Consider the following 16,665-nt stretch of genomic DNA (forward strand, 5'->3'; position numbering starts at 1 on the left):
CCCACCCGTCCCCATCAGGATCCTCTCTGTCCCTGCCCATCCCCATAAAAAGCAGCAATTACTTCTGACAGGATCATCAATTCCATAGTTTGTTTTTTGTTTGCGCTGCTGTTTTCCTTGTGGAATCTCTTTGGTGAAAACCTTTTTTTGTTTTCTGTTCAGGTAATTAACTTATAAACCCCCTCTTTTACTAAGACTGATGTGTCCATTATATTATATGGTTGAACCCTGCTTCCAAAGCCTTCCATCCCCGTGGGAGTCACGTTGGCTAGAAGGGGGTCCCCGTGGGAGTCCCTTGGGCCAGATCGGAGTCCCGTGGGTTAGGGGGGATTCCCGCGGGACCCGCAGGATTCCCGTGCAGACCTCTAGTTGGAATTCCCCATCTGCCACACTTAGCTGGAATCCAAAATGGTCCAACAGGACTCAAGAAATGACACCTCTCCCCTCCCCCAATATTTCTGTTATGCACACTCCGGAGATTATGTACAAAAAAAAATGAAAATACTGCTCAGCAAAATAATACATTCAGTCCTTTGTGAGAACAAACAAAACAGAAAACATTTTTATGATAATGATCCCTGAAATCTCTTTGAAAACCATAAAACAAAAAGCTCTTACCTGACAGGCTCTTGCCACTGTTTCAGCCAGTCACAACAGTTAGCCATTAGACTAAACATTCCTTCCTCCCAGCCATGTAAGACCAGAGAGTCTGAAAACAGCCAGCCAGCAGCAATGTGATTCACCAGGAGGATACCCAAAAGGAGAAGATGACGATGTACCAGCTACAGTCCCTGCTAATAGAGAAAAGAAAAGACTCAGCAGGGTTGTGTAACCAAAACAAACCTCCATCAGCCCTGGAGACTGTATCCTTCAACAAGAATCTGCCAACAATAACTGTGCTATTGCGCAGAGCATTACATTGCTTTCCTCCTGCAACCCATGTGCTCTCTACTGTATACCTAAAGCCCAATAGCATCAAAGGATAAGCCGGAATAAACTTTGCATGAATGGGCCAACTGAAAGGAATACACACACTAGAAATTTGGTAATATTCAGATTTTTCATAAACGAGAGAGGAGCAAGTAGCTCAGGTATCTAGCACTATCATCATCAAGATTATAGCACTGTCTATGACTCTGATCATCTCAAAGCAGAGGCATAAATTGCCCCTAAAACTACGCAAGCTACAGTACCCAGGCAGTTCTGAGAGAGGGATGTAATTTATTCAGGTCCCTCTATAACACACACAAAGAGAGACTTAACAGCACTGCAAAGATATGTCCCATCCTGCATGCATCTTCTCCCCAATCAAGTATACAGGTGACATATTTATCTGAATTTGTTCCTACCTTCCCTCATGTTTCCAGGAATCAGTCTAATTATAAAAATGTATTTAAAAAAGCTCACATCCTCCATAAGAAAGACCTGATCAATAATGAACTTCCCACAAATTTCTATCCCCTCTTCTGAAAACTTTTATTCTGAAGCAGGGACAAGTCCTTGGTTTGAATATGGTGAGGCCTTGATCCGACTCATTTCAGAACACTACTACTACTACTTATTTATATAGCACTGCTAGATGTACGCAGGGCTGTATATTAATACATTCAACAGTCCTTGCTGAGTAGAGCTTACAACCTAATCAACGGACAAATAGGACAAGTATGGGGTTAGGGAGTTTCTCAGGCAGGCATGGGTATTTTACCTGTAAGTAGGGTTAGGAGTTAAAAGCAACCTCAAAAAATACAAGATACACAGGGGAGGGAAGAACGGTAGCAATGGTGTGGACGTATGAAAGGAGAGTATGTAAAGAGGAAGGAGATATGGTATGATGCTGAATGGCAGCAGAATACCACCACTTATACTACTAATTTAGGGGACCTTTTACTAGAGTGCATTAAGATTTGCAGTTACTGTGACTTAATATGAGACTTTACCACATGGTAGTTGGAAATCTAATGTGGCCTAACTCTAGGAAGGCTATGCCCACTTAAATGCCACTAGGCATGATTCTATAAAGCAGTGGTCCCCAACCCTATCCTGGAAGACCACCAGGCCAGTCGGATAGCCCTAATAAATATGCATGAGAGATATTTGCATATAATGGAGGTGACAGGCATGCAAATCTGCCCCATGCATATTCATTAGGGCTATCCCAAAAACCCTATTGGCCTGGTGGTCTTCCAGGACAGGGTTGGAAGCTACCGCCATAAAGGATGCCCAGTAGTTGATTGATAAGCCCGATCCGCGTGGTTAACAGTTATATTTTATTACAAAGCTTTTTGTTACGCCATAGCCCTTATGAGTTCCAGGCGGATTACAATAAAGCAGATGACTGGAAACAAATCTGGTTAAACAGGCAATATTGAAAAAAATCATTAAAACAATTGGTTCAAAAATTTCTTGAATACAACTATTTTTAAAAGCTTTCTAAAAACAAAATAATTAGCTTCTGATCTAACAGTAAGGGGAAGTTTATTCCAAATGGCCAAAGCTTGATAACTAAAAGAACTAAATTGATGAAATAGCTTAATTAATTTAGGTGATGGAAATTGTAAACAAGAGTTGATTTTTGTTTATATATGACCTTGTCTACCAAGCATTAAGGAAATTAAATCCAGCAAATAAGGAGGAAGTAGGCCATGTAAAATATTAAAAACCAATACAAAGAGCTTATAAATTATCCTAGCAGAAATTGGTAACCAATGTAATTGAATAAAGTACCTCCGTCCCCCCCGCCCCCCCCCCCCCCCCGAAGACCCCTGCAAAGCTGACCCGGAGCCGACATGCTCTATCCCTCCCCCATCAGAAACTCCGTAGCAGGGATTGGCCATGTCCCGTGCATTGACTGGCCCACGAGACTTCCCCCCTCCCCCCGACGTCAATTCTGACTTCGGAGAGAAAGTTCCGGGCCAGCCAGGCAGCGACTGGCTGGCATGGGACTTTCTCTCCAATGTCAGAGGGAGCATGAACTTGGGACACAGAAGGAAAGGAGAGGGCATGAATGTGGGATACAAGACAGGGAGTGGGACATAGGAGGGAATAGAAAGGAATAATTGTTGAGTCTGAGTGTGTGAGTGAGAGGGAAAGAGAAGGAAAATTGGGCAGAGAGAGAGAGAGCGAGAGGAGTGAGGTACAGATGCATGGCAAATAGAAGGAGGAGAGGGAGAAATGTTGGATATGGTGGTGGAGAGGGAAAAGAGGGATAGATTGAAGGGGATGCAAGGGGGAGGAATGCTGGTCATAGTGATGGGAGGTAGAGATGTGGCATGGTGTTGGAGAGGGGTGATAGAAGGAGAAATGGGCAAGGGGCTGGTGGGCAGTGGTGAAAAATGATCTGGGGAATGAGAGAAGAAGAAAAGTTGGACTCATGGAGGGACAGAATGGAATGAGGTCTGGAGGAGAGAGAGAGAAAGCGTTGGCTGAAGGAATAATTTGGGAAGAGCTTACAGTTAACTCCTTAGCTTGAGTGAGGTAATTTATAGTAGAAAACAATTTCTTATTATCCAAAGTTTCTTTTCCTATTAATTTATGCCCTCCTTTGCAAAGCCACACTAACATTATTAGTGCCGGCCACTTTAGTAACAGCTCCGATATTCATAGAATTTCTATGAGTGTCCGAGCTGTTACTGTGGCAGCCAGCGCTAAAAACGCTAGTATGGCTTTGTAAAGGAGGGAGAACAATCTGACTTTATCTACTAAGTCTATTCCATTCATTTTCTTGAACGGAAACGCTAGTATGGCTTTGTAAAGGAGGGAGAACAATCTGACTTTATCTACTAAGTCTATTCCATTCATTTTCTTGAACGTTTCGATCATGTCCCCTCTCAGTCTCCTCTTTTCAAGGGAGAAGAGGCCCAGTTTCTCTAATCTTTCCTTGATTGAACTAAATTAGCTTTTCTTAATCACCGATCTCCAATTAAATCTATCTTCCATGTTATTTGATTTCTTCCGTCTTTCCAATTTCCTACACTCTCCTTTTAATTTTAGTAATTCCTCAGAAAACCAAGCTGAAGATTGTCTTGTGTGCCCAGATTTCTTTCCTAGAGGAGCTATTTCATCTAGTATAGTTTCACAAAGCGAATTCCATGTTCTAATTAAAGTACTGTAGCATCAAAATGTTCCACTTTACCAGCCGCGTTTTGCCAAATAAAGTGGGGTCTATTTTGCCCCCTAACCCATCTTTCCTGATTGTTCTTCTTAATCACTAACTCTTATCTTCCAACCGATAGTAAAATTTAGCATATAATGATCAGTCCAAATAACCCTAAATCCATTCATTCCCTTGAAAAATAACTTCTTTTTCCAAACATTTTTCAAAAGCTACCATATTCTCTCACTGTACGGCAACTCCTCCAGCCCCTTAACCATTTTAGTCACTTTTCTCTGGACCCTTTCGAGTAGTACTGTGTCCTTCATGTACGGTGACCAGTGCTGAACGCTGTATTCCAGGTGAGGGCATACCATGGCCCGGTACAGCGGCATGATAACCTTCTCCGATCCGAGGGCCCATATGAGCCTTTGGAGGAAGCTTCTCTCATGGATCTTACGATCAAAGTTGTGCTCTAAGTTGCAATTACCTCGACCAGAAGAGTCTCAGAATTGCAAGCTTTGTTATGCTGTTTCTGAGGATCACGGAAATGGAAGTGACCTTGTGTACAGTACCTTCCCTTTTTGCCAAAGGTTGTTTCAGCATTTCACATTAACCAGGAAGTCCCAACTACCAGCCTCTCAACCTACAGGTTCTAGGAAGAAAGACTGGGCTTTAAAGCTGCTGGACGTCCAAAGAGTTCTCTTGCATTACATGGAAGTGACTAATAAGTTTCGTCTGTTGGGCCATCTCTTTATCCTAACTGAAGAATCAACCCAAGGCAGATAAGCCTCTAAGGCCACTATTTTCAATCTCCACCTACATTGTCTGTGGCAAGCAACCACCGGTGTCATTGAAAACATTCGACCAGAGGAGTAGCCGCCTCTTGGGCAGAATCAAGGGTGATATCTCCAGAGGAGATACGTAAATTTACCACATGGTCTTTCCTACACATTTTCACTAAATTCTATGTGGCAGTGCTTGAGGATTCCACTGATGACCTTTTCTGTGTGTAGCTATTTCAACATAATGTTGTAATCTCAAAGTATCTAAAAGAGCTAAAAAAAACCAACCCGCTAACATTAAGGCCCCCTTTTAATAAACCGCGCTAGCAGTTTTTAGCATCGGGAGCCATGCTGAATGCTGCGCGCTGCTCCCGATGCTCATAGAAACTCTATAAGCGTCAGGAGCAGCGCGGGGCATTCAGCACGGCTCCATGCACTAAAAACTACTAGTGCAGTTTAATAAAAGGGGGCCTAAATCATTCTTATCCTCCAAATGCAAATCCATATCTCCTAACAGCACGTGATTAAAGTTAAGAACATTGGGGGTCTTTTACTAAGGCGCACTAGCTGATTTAGTGCGTGCTAAATGCTAACTCATCCATAGAACAAAATGGGCACGTTAGCATTTAGCGCGCACTAAATCGGCTAGTGCGCCTTAGTAAAAGACCCCCATTAGGTGCAATAAAATCATATATATTAGTCTGAACTTCATTCCCTGTTCCAGGTGACCAATAAAACAAAATATAGTGTTCCCCCGGTCATTCGCGGTCGGCAATTCGCGGTCCCAGTCATTCGCGGTATTTTCCAACCGCGAATGACCGGGAAGGAGAGGGCAGCAGGAGAGGCAGGAGAGAGCAGCTGGTGCGCCGGCGAGTGAAAGAAATCACTTGCGGTATGCTCCGACCGCCTCTTCCGGCTCCTGATTGGTAAGGCCAGACTTTAGTGCAGGAAGAGGCGGTCGGAGCATACTACAAGTGATTTCCTTCACTCGCCGGCACTCCGGCTGCTCTCTCCTGCCTCTCCAGCTGCCCTCTCCTGTCTCCCCCGCTAAAAACCATATTCGCGGTTTTTCAAGATTTGCGGGGGTTTCTGGAACGGAATCCCCACGAATATCAGGGGAGTACTGTACAGCATAAAGAATCCAAATGAGAGTTTATCTGCACCTCAAAAAACATTAACTTTAAAAACAGCTATATTTAACTTAGCTCTCAACTCCACTTGTAAAAAATCTTTATAACATACCGTCACTCCTCTACCCTTATTTCCTATTCTAGGGAAATGTAAAAATTTGTAACCAACAGGACACATCTCTTAATTTTCAGGTCAGAGTAGGAGTGAAATTTTGGGCTCCTTTTACTAAGCTGCGAAAGCATTTTTAGCGCACGCAGGATTTTAGCGCGCATGCTAAACTCACGCTACGCAGCTAAAACAAATGCCAGCTCAATGCTGGTGTTAAGGTCTAGCGTATGCGGCAATTCAAAGCCCTAAGTCTCTAAAAAACACGAGACCTGGTTGTTGTCTTAATGATCTACAATTCGTGTAACAGCAATACATAAAAGTAAAAGATTGAAGGTCTAACTCAGTGGTCTCAAACTCAAACCCTTTGCAGGGTCATATTTTGGATTTGTAGGTACTTGGAGGGCCTCAGAAAAAATAGTTAACATCTTATTAAAGAAATGACAATTTTGCATGAGGTAAAACTCTTTATAGTTTATAAATCTTTCCTTTTGGCCAAGTCTTAATAATAATATCACAATTTATAACTAAAGAGACATATGATCAAGAAACTGTTTTATTTTACTTTTGTGATTATGATAAACATACCGAGGCCCTCAAAATAGTACCAGGCGGGCTGCATGTGGCCCCCAGGCCGCGGGTTTGAGACCACTGGTCTAACTAATCGAAATTCTAATCACATTATGAGATTGCAGTTGGACTGATCGTGGCAAGGAAATCTCCGTGCTGCGATCAGTTTCGTGGCCGCGGCATGGAACCTGTACCCCCTGAAAAGTTGACTGGCAGGAGGTATGCTCACTCCCTCCAGCCGAACCCCCCACCCACCCACCCATATATCTGCGTCAGGAGTGCCCATTTCCTCCTGCCGTCACCAATCCAATACATACCCCAGCAGGAGAGATGCCCAGTCTCTCCTGCCGGAACCCCTCCTAAGACATCCCCCACTCCCTCCTGCCAGAAACCCCTTCCCCCTTAGCACCTAGGCCAATCAAGGTCTTGGGCCCCTCCCCTGTGCATCTCATGATGCACCAGAAAGGGGAAGGCCCACCAATCTTTGGAGGTAGGCCTGCCGGCCAGAGGGAGTAAGAATCCCTCCGGCTGGCCAACAAAAACAGGTACTGTGGGGTCCGGTTGGGCTTGGGGGGGGGAGATGAGGATGAAGGCATGGTTTGGAGGGGTGTTACATCAAGAGGCACTGGCATCACTCCTGCTGATGATCTTAGGGGTGGTGGGGGGTTCCGGCAGGTGGGATTGGGCATCTCTCCTGCTGGGGGATTTATCGGGGTTATGGAAGCAGAGGGAGAAATTGGACACAACTCCTGCCACTAACATTCGGGGGCTTCGGGGGTTCTGGCAGGAGGCAGTGGGCATCCCTCCTGCCGGTCGACTTAGTGTGTGTGTGTGTGTGGGGGTAGAGTTTCCAGAGAGATTCCCTTGCTGTGATCAGCTCAGCAGCAATGCGATTCTCTAACTGGTGCCTGTGACATGGTTGCTGGTTAGCGAATTGGGGTGGTTAGGCATCTGTCCGTCAGGACAGTTGCAATTCTACATAGGACATCCATGTGAGATTCTCAAAAGCCACTTAGGCGGCTGCTGAGAATTTCCCCCTAAGTACTTAACACACTTTAACAAAAGGGCCCCTAATATGTCCCATCAACTTCTTTAAAACTGACTAGGATAGCCAAATACTGAGCAGTTTACAACCATATCAGTGTCACAGAGCTCTATACTTCCATTGCCACCTCTGAACTGGGCTGTTATGAACCACTGCTACCAAGAAAGATACGCAACTTTCACTGTACTCGTGCTCCAGCCCTCTGTTCTTTTACCCTTGCTTTAGTACTATCCTCCTTTTGGTGGTAGTTCCATTTTTTTCCAAAGTTTTCTTCCTATTTATTTCCTCATTCCTTGGTAACCCATGAAGTCAGTAGCCATTAGACTATCTCATTAGTTCTTGTTCTGCCAAAGTGGGGCTCAGGAACCCCAAAGCCTTGTGCCATTACTAAAGCAGAACCGCCAGTTTTGCACTGCCCCCCCCCCTCCCCTCTTCTTCAGCCTGCAGCAGTGACCTGAATAAACAGTTTAATTTTTGTTAACATTTTAGTTGCACTTTTTGCACCATTTACATTTTGATGCACTTCCATCTTAATTTTAAGTCTCTTTCTGACTGGTGAAAAATGCCACGAACAACTGTAGGAAGAAGCAACTGGCGTTGGTAAGTCTGTTGCATTGTTAGGCTCTGCATCCCCCACTACCAAGTATATAATAAAGGAATGAAGTACTGTATTTGTTTTGTTTGTAGAGGCCGAAGGCACCAACAGTCCCACAAGGCATGCGAAAAAGTATTCGGAGCTCAATCATATTTGAGACACAGAGGCAAGGCAATGCCACCAATTTTAGAAAGCTGAACTTGGGTGAAGTACCCTCTATATAATATACGAGCATAGCATTCCCGCAACACGGCTCCCCGGATTAAACGAGGCAGATCCACGAGATTCTTGGAGACATTCCAGGAAGCCAAATCCATGTGAAGTTCCATCGCACAACCTTCCCTAACCCTCTGACAGTCCCTAGGGGCCTCAAAGGGAAGCAAGGCCTTATATAAAGCGGACACCAAAGTCTGAAAAAGCTCAACTTGGGCAAACAAGTCCCGAAGACGATCACCCAACAGATGCAGAAGGGCCACCTGGGGGAGCTTGAGGATATAATGCTTAGCCTGACAATAGGCAAAGGTGTCCCCCCAGCACCTCCCCAAACTGTCCTGGAGATCAGCTAAAGACCGCAGCCTCTTTAGGCAGCCCTTAAAGAATTTCCCTCTTAGTGCCTCTATAAAAAGAAGTGGCAAGAGGTCCAACTTGAACTCTGCATTAGCCAGTTGGTAAACGCTAAGTTTAATGCGTTAGCTAGCTAATGGTTCCATACCCACTCTCTACCCATGCTACAGCTCCCTCCAACAAAAATTTTGAAAGATTCAGTAATGTATGGAATCTAACAAACCACAGCAAAATTATTTAACATCGTTAAGCCTGAGTGGGGGAGGGGAAGAGAAAAGCTGCTGCTGCTGCACCCAATTGGGGAGGGGGGAGGGGAAGAGAAGTGCTGCAGCAGCACCCAATTAGGGAGGGGAGGGGAATGAGAAGTGCTGCTGCAGCAGCGCCCAACTGGGGAGAGAGAGGGGAGAAGGAAGACCAGGGAAGGGAGAGGAGAGGCAAGAGACACCAAGACTATGGGAGGGAGGGAAAGGAAAGGAGCTACCAGACCATGGAGGGGGAGGAGAGATGTCAGTGCATATGGGGGGAGGGGGAAGAGGGAGATGCCAGGGCATGGGGGGAGAGAAGGGAAGGAGATAGAGATGCCAGACCATGGGGTGGAGTGGGAAGGAAGAAAAGGAAAAGAGAGAGATGCTAGAGCACAGGGGAGGAGGGTGAAGCTGAAATGAATCATGTACAAAGGAGAGAAAGGGCACAAGATATACAGTTTATTGAAGGGACATAGAAAGAGGGAAGATGCCATATGGAATAGAGAAAGGGCAGACACTGGATGGAAAGGGCAGAGAGGGTAGACAGTGGATGCAAGGGGCAGAGAGAGGGTGGACAGTAGATGGAAGGGGTAGAGAGAGAGAGAGAGGGCAGAGGCTGGGTGGAAGGGGCAAAGAGAGGACAGATGTTGCATGGAAGGGAGTGAGGAGAAACGCTGAATAGAAAGAAAAGAGCGAAGAGAAGATAAAGCAGAAACGACAAAAGGTAGAATCAAGTAGTATTGTAACTGTATTAATTACAGTTTATAAATAGGAAATTGAAATAAGGCAGGTTTTTTTGGGACTAAACTCCTTTCCTCAGGTCAGGACAGGATACCATAACAGCAGGGATGCCCAAATGGTCGATCGCAAAGGCAATGTGAATCGATTATGTTGCCTTTGCAATCTTTTTCTTCCTGCCTCCCCAAGCCAGGCCAGGCACGTACAAGTGCCAGGCTCACAAGACTTCACCTCCGACGTCAATTCTGACGTCGGAGAGATAGTTCTGGGCCAGCCAATCGCTGCCTGGCTTGCCTGGAACTTCCTCTCCGACGTTAGAATTGACGTCAGAGGTGAAGTTTTGTGAGCCTGGCGCTAGTACGTGCCTGGCCTAGCTCAGGGAAGCAGCAAGGAGAAATCGGCGTAGTGGCTTAGGAGGTAGGGAAAGAATCGGGGAAGTGGAGAAATTGGCGCGATGGCTTGGGGGGACAGGGGGAGAGAGAAAGAAAGACAGGGCAGGGGGAGAGAGAGAGAAAGAAAGGCAGAAATGAAGAGGGGGCAGGGGGGGAGAGAGAAAGAAAAGGGAAGTGGCAGAAATAAATAAATATTGGATTTACAGTCAGAAGAAGGAAGAGCAACCAGAGACTCATGAAATCACCAGACAAAAAGGTAGGAAAAATTATTTTATTTTCAATTTAGAGATCAAAATGTTTCTGTTTTGAGAATTTATATCTGCTGTATATTTTGCACTATGGCCCCCTTTTACTAAACCACAATAGCGGTTTTTAGCGCAGGGAGCCTGTGAGCATCGAGAGCAGCGCAGGGCATTCAGCGCATCTCCCTGCGCTAAAAAACGCTATTGTGGTTTAATAAAAAGGGAGGGAGTATATTTGTCTATTTTTGTATAGTTGTTCCTGAGGTGACATTGCATAAAATCATCTGCTTTGATCTCTTTGAAAACCCGCGGAATATAAATGATTATTAACATTTTCTCTGCGTACAGTGTGCTTTGTGTTTTTTAAAATTTTATTGTTGGTAAATCATTTTGACTTGGTCATTTTAAAAGCCCAAAAAGTGTGGGCACTCTTGCTGTAGAGCCATTCTTGTATGACTGGATGAGCTATATTTATCTTTTTTTTTTTCAGTTGTTTAAATTCATGCAGAAATAAATGGCTAGATTACATTAGTGATTTCTATTCCGCCTGTGCCTTGCGGTTCTAGGCGGATTACAAATTAGAAGAGATCTGGACATTACCGAGAGAATTACATAGCAATAATTACCGAGAGAATTACATAACAGTGATTCATGTACTTTACATGGTATGGTAGAGGATTATAGATTATGAGAGATCTAGATTTTTTTCGAAAGAATTTCATAGAAGGGAATCAAGTGATAACAGGGTACAGTGGAGAATATCAGTATATATTGGTTACAGAAGAAAAATTACCTAGTAATGAAGGAGGAAGTTTGTTGGATACTGAAGGTAGATGCTTATTTAGGAATCAGAATAGTTTTTGGAAGGTAAGGTTCTTGGAGTTGACTAATGTGTTATTCACATGAGGGTGAGCTTGTGCGAATGGGGAGGAGATTAGTTAGTGGGGACGTGTTTTTAAAATAGAAATGTTTTGATTTCATAACTTCATTAACACCTTTTTTAAACCTCTATACCATTTGAAAGAGGGCAAATATCTAATTATTCCCTTCTAGCATTGGATGCTTCTTAAATTTAGTAAAAATATTCTGGCACAAGTGTCAAACCTTAAAAAAGGAAGTCATATTGAGCATTGGAAAATAATAATAATTAACTAATAAAAATAGTACACATTTAGAGCTCCTTTTACTAAGTTGCAAAAATGGTTTTAGCGCGTGCTTAGCGCACGCAGAATTACCACACGCGCTAGACACTAATGCCAGCATTGAGGTGGCGTTAGTTTTCCCACGTAGCGCGGGAGTTTGCGCGTGCTAAAAATGTTAGCGCACCTTAGTAAAAGAGGGGGTTAATTTTCCTCACCACCAAATTTTCCCATCCCGCCCCACCCGGCTTCTTTTTCATGCCACCCGGCTGGAAAAAATTTCTGGGGAAAACACTGCTACTCCTTGGGTTTTGGCCAGATACTAGTGACCTGGCTTGGCCAAAGTGAAAACGGGCTACTGGGCTTCATGAACCATCAGTCTGACCCAATAAGGCTATTCTTATGTTCTTATAAGTCTCCATCTAAGAGTATTTCCTATATAGCACCAAGACACAAAGAACTGAGAACATATGGTCAACTAGGGATAGCAACTCTTCTTTCTGAAAGAATATCACAACTAGAAGCTGTTAACCTCTTCTAATGAAAGCTCCCTGGCTTAAAAAAGAGCACCCTCCTCCATAGTGAGCGTTAGTCCTTACCCTCTTCATCCTCCTAGGTTTCTTTTATGGCGGTCACAGGTGATATTAGGGTTTGCTCAGTATCCAAGCCTTCTTTAGGAACGATTCCTCCCAGCTGCTCTACTCTGGTCACCACAATCCCTGCTAGAACTAGTCCCTGAAGCACCAAAAGGGCCCTCTGCCACACATTCAGGAGGGCTTGAAAAATCAGGAGCCTTCTGCACTCCCAAACTCTAGCAGGTTGGGCAGAGCTTCTCCAAATACAAATGCTACCAAACCTTTGGCCCAACAAGCTGTGTGGAATTTTGCAGTTTCCAGCAACATGGATACTGTTTTAGTTTTATGCAGTATATAAATTTTTAAATAAATATAAAAGGAAAGGAAAGGAAATTAGCCCTATTCCCTCTTCTGCAAATTGAGGGAACATCCATACCTAATACCTGGAACAATCTAAGGCAGATTTTGCTACTCTTGCTTGAACTGATACAATAGAAGCTGGCAGTACTATTGACCTAATGGTTCCCACAAATCCCACAGCGCTTGGAATTTGATATCTCCAGCTTCCCATAGACAAAAGTCCCTGTACAGTCAGCACCAATGAGAACTATGCCCTACTCATCCAGACCAGAAAATACTTTCCACCTCAGCACCTCATGTCTCTGCTGCCTGCCTTAATTGTATCTTTATTTTTGTTTTGTAGCAGCATTGTAATTTTTTTCTGGAAATAGATACTGGCAGGAGCAGTGGTTCTTAACAAAGTCCTCAAGACACACCCACTCAATCATGTTTTCAGGATACTAAATGAATATGCATGAGATAGATTTACCTAAAATGAAGACAGTGCATACACATTTAACTCATGCAGATTTGTTGTGGCAATCTTGAAAACCAGACTATCTGGATGGTTCCTGAGGATTGGGTTGAGAACCCCTGGACCAGATTGAAATAATTTCCAACAAGGCTTTTTTTTTTTCAGGTCATACACACTGGTACACAATACAGATATCATTTTCAACCTGTCAAAAAATGTCAATTAACTGAGAATCAGCAGAAATAAATGCAAAGAGCAGCTCAGGTTCTTAGAGCCTACATGTGGGCTCAGCATCTGATAGTCCCAATCCTGACATAGGTTTCCTGTATCAAAGGGGGACAACACTTGCAGATGGTGGCCCTTCACACAGGTCCAGAGCTGCTCTTTGCATTCATTCTGCTACACAGTTGAAAATGGAGGCAATAACAGTACCAATGGTAATGGTGCAAGATGCTGGACTTTGATGGGACAATGGAGAGAGGAAATGCTGGATACAAATGGGGCATCTTGAGGTTTCAGCTTTTCTCTGCATATTTATACTTGTAATTTAAGCTCTATCCATATTCTGCTGATACAAAATTTGTAAATAGAGAATACTGTTTGTTTTATTAATCCAAATGAAGGAAAACTCAGGCATAAGATGGCATAGGATGAAGTTAAAAGGTGATAAGCTTGAGTAATCTAAATAAATACTTTGAAGGATGGTAGATGCTTGGAATACTTCTGTGGGCATGGCAGTGCTCCATGGAGCCTCCTTCTCAGGTGCATTCGAGACTCTTCCTGTTGTTGTATAGTCAGGACCTGGTTATACCTAGATGTGATTGAGTGGGAGGTTCCAAAGTGTTGCTGGGCATAGTCTTTTGCCTGCAGGTGAGGGGTGGATTCTGAGGGAAGATAGAGGACGGATGGAGATGCTGCATTGGTGTCTGGGTAAGGCAGGAGGGAAGTAGGGAAGCACTCTGTGTGGAGGGGGGAGGGAGGTTGTGCCATGGTGTGCAATTGCACAGGGCACAGTTATGACTTGCTACGGCCCTGAAAGCAGTCTATTATTATTTCAGACATTAAAAAAATTGTGGACTTTCTATGATCGGTCACCGTAAACTGACAAATAGTTGTTATTTAGCAATATTTACATTCCACAAAGGCCTGCAAGTTTTCTACAACATTTATGAAAAAAATAAGAATATTTATAGGAATATATTTGCTAATTCCCAGCAACACTAGTTATTTTTTCCTTTATCTGAGATGTCTATAATGCAAAATGCAATTCTTAAATATTAATTCCAAAGATCACAACCTGTGTGAATAGAAGTGGATGTTGCTTTGACAAACATGTCCAGGGATCTGGAGTTGAAGCTTCCAGGGCTGGGTCTGCCCCTTTAAGGGGGCCTGGCAGAGGTCTCTGATGTTTTGCATTGTTCTGGGAATGATGCCTGGGAAATGTCCAAAGATCATGGGGCCTGGATTCAGCTTCCCCTGTAACAGTTCCTCTGCCTGTTTACAGACTGCCTTATTCTCTGTTCCCTTACTGCTCAAAGCAAACACAGGCCACAGAAAACTCAGGGAGATCAAGAGAGAGCTAAGCACAGGGGGAAAAGCTGTCACTACAATGTGCCCCACTCTCTCTGCTGCTAGAATGAAGGTTTATTGGGCTGCATGCCTTTCTTGCCTCCTCATAGGGATTACCATCAGAGAGGCTCAAAAATGTAATTGCATATGATTACAATTTTTTTTCCTATTAAAAAAATATTTTTTGAGTGGTTGATCTCTAGACGGCTTTCTATTGAACTGAATGGCAATGTTGTTATTCTAAGTCTGGCTACCAGAGACAGTGGTGAAATATAAACAAAATGAGCAAATATAACTGTGCTAGTAGAAAAATATGGAACACACCTGAGGAGATGAAAATTGCATTTTATCCTTTGGGTGCCTCTTGCTTGCCTGCTGGCTGCCTTGTCTGTGCCCCCACGCCATCCCATTCATACCACGCACCACATGGAGCATGCACTAAAAAGCACACCCAGCATAAGAAAACCACAGCCGAGATGGGGGATTTCAGGCTAGCAAAGTATTTATTTACCCCTGCCTTACCTAGAGGAACAGGGAAAATACTATCCTCTATGTTCCTTTCCACATTTATTGATTAAACCAAAGCAAGGTAGGTGAGGGTGGAACATGGAAAGAAACACGGATAAAATCAGTTAACAGTTAAATCACTTTTGAACTGAACTCTAAACAAATAGCTCCAAATCTCTACACAGGTAATGAGAATAATAAACGATGGATTGTGCTGAGAAACAGAGCAATACAAAACGAAAGGGAGGAAGACAGGGAAAATAATTTGCAGGAAAAGGGGAAAATTATGCCACGAAAACAGCCGGAAGAATGCCTGCACCTAACAGGGGAAACAAGGAAAATAAATCACCTGCAAAGGAAATCCCAGGGCAGCATGAGCAGTACCAACACTCAGTTCCTTCCTTTCTTTCCTCTCTGTATACAGGGTAACGAACAGACACATACACACCGTCCCTACCCGCCCCTTCTTGCTCACTTCTCCAGCCTCCCCTATCCCGAGCAGCGCTCCCTGCCGCGTGGAGGACACACTACAACTCCTTCTGGTATAGAAACAACAGCATCGAGCTTAGCAACTGCTGCACCCAGCCTTAGCAACAGCTTCTCTCAGCATAGCAACAACTGTGCTCTGGGCCAATAGTGATACCAGTTCTTCCACAGAGCATAGCGGGACACCTCTCTCAGGGGTCTTTGGGGCTTGGGGGAAAGTGGAGAAATAATCCTGCTGTAAAGATGCATCCTGTATTTTAGGGGTTGTAGGGAGAGTAGTAACCTTGCTTTATCTTCTTTTAATTGTGTACAAATAAGGACTGTGGTACAGCAGGAACGGAGGGAGGATCATAAGAGTTTTCTCCTCAGTTCAATTCACCTAAATGGATCATCTGTCACTTGGCTGCACTGAAGAGGGAACTTATTTTTTATGCTAAAGATAATTATTTTGAATACCTATAGACTACTGGGTGGATAGATCTTGTTTCCAGAAAATAATACTTAAAGCAATATGATTTAGCACTCTGATCTTGACTTTCCCTTTTTCTACAGCTGTTTTCAAAGCACTCAGCTTGATTTCTTGGCCCGATTGATCTGCTGGCATTTACTTCCCTCCTGCAGGATACTGCCAAGCTCAACCCACTGTGATGTCATATGGCACAAAGTTCAAATTCAGGAGGGCAGCGCTGGAGAGAACTGTCCTGGAGCTTTGCCCTTTGCTGTGTCCTGCACTTTAACTGATGATTTTACTAGTTACAGGTCCAATTGGACACTACCACGATCAGGGCACCCCCAACCTCCGAACACCCCCCCCCTTGAAGTCCCATGACAGGAAAAATACTGACCCCCATCCCTGCTGGAAACCCCCTCAAAATTCCACAGCAGGAGGGATGCCCATTCCTTCCTGCCAGCAGGCTTCCCCAAAACCATGACCCCTCCAACTGTCAATGTCCTCAAACCCCCCCACCCTGACACCACCCCAAACCCACAATCCAGCACCCCTAAGCCCCCCCCCCCGACCCCTCTCCCCCATATATTTTATAGTAAGGCTGGCAGGAAAGATGCCTATTCCC

The 16,665-nt window shown here is 44.1% G+C and overlaps 1 protein-coding gene across 6 annotated transcripts in view; it reads right to left on the minus strand.

The window, feature by feature from the left end:
• The window catches only part of ARL13B (ADP ribosylation factor like GTPase 13B), a 92,505-nt gene extending 76,896 nt beyond the window's left edge, over positions 1-15,609 (minus strand). For 4 of the 6 annotated variants that reach the window (XM_033940513.1, XM_033940514.1, XM_033940516.1 and 1 more), the window contains exons 1-2: positions 15,456-15,609; positions 619-794 (exon numbers count right to left, since the gene is read on the minus strand). In XM_033940513.1, the coding sequence (XP_033796404.1) occupies positions 619-677 (59 nt within the window). In that variant the 5' untranslated portion in view covers positions 678-794; positions 15,456-15,609. Of the gene's footprint in view, positions 1-618; positions 795-14,923; positions 15,038-15,455 lie in introns of those variants that run through there. The other 2 variants (XM_033940512.1, XM_033940511.1) reach the window with 2 other exon arrangements.
• Positions 15,610-16,665: the final 1,056 nt, after the last annotated feature.

This window comes from Geotrypetes seraphini, chromosome 4 (assembly GCF_902459505.1).
Source record: "Geotrypetes seraphini chromosome 4, aGeoSer1.1, whole genome shotgun sequence".
Taxonomy (NCBI): Eukaryota; Metazoa; Chordata; class Amphibia; order Gymnophiona; family Dermophiidae; genus Geotrypetes; species Geotrypetes seraphini.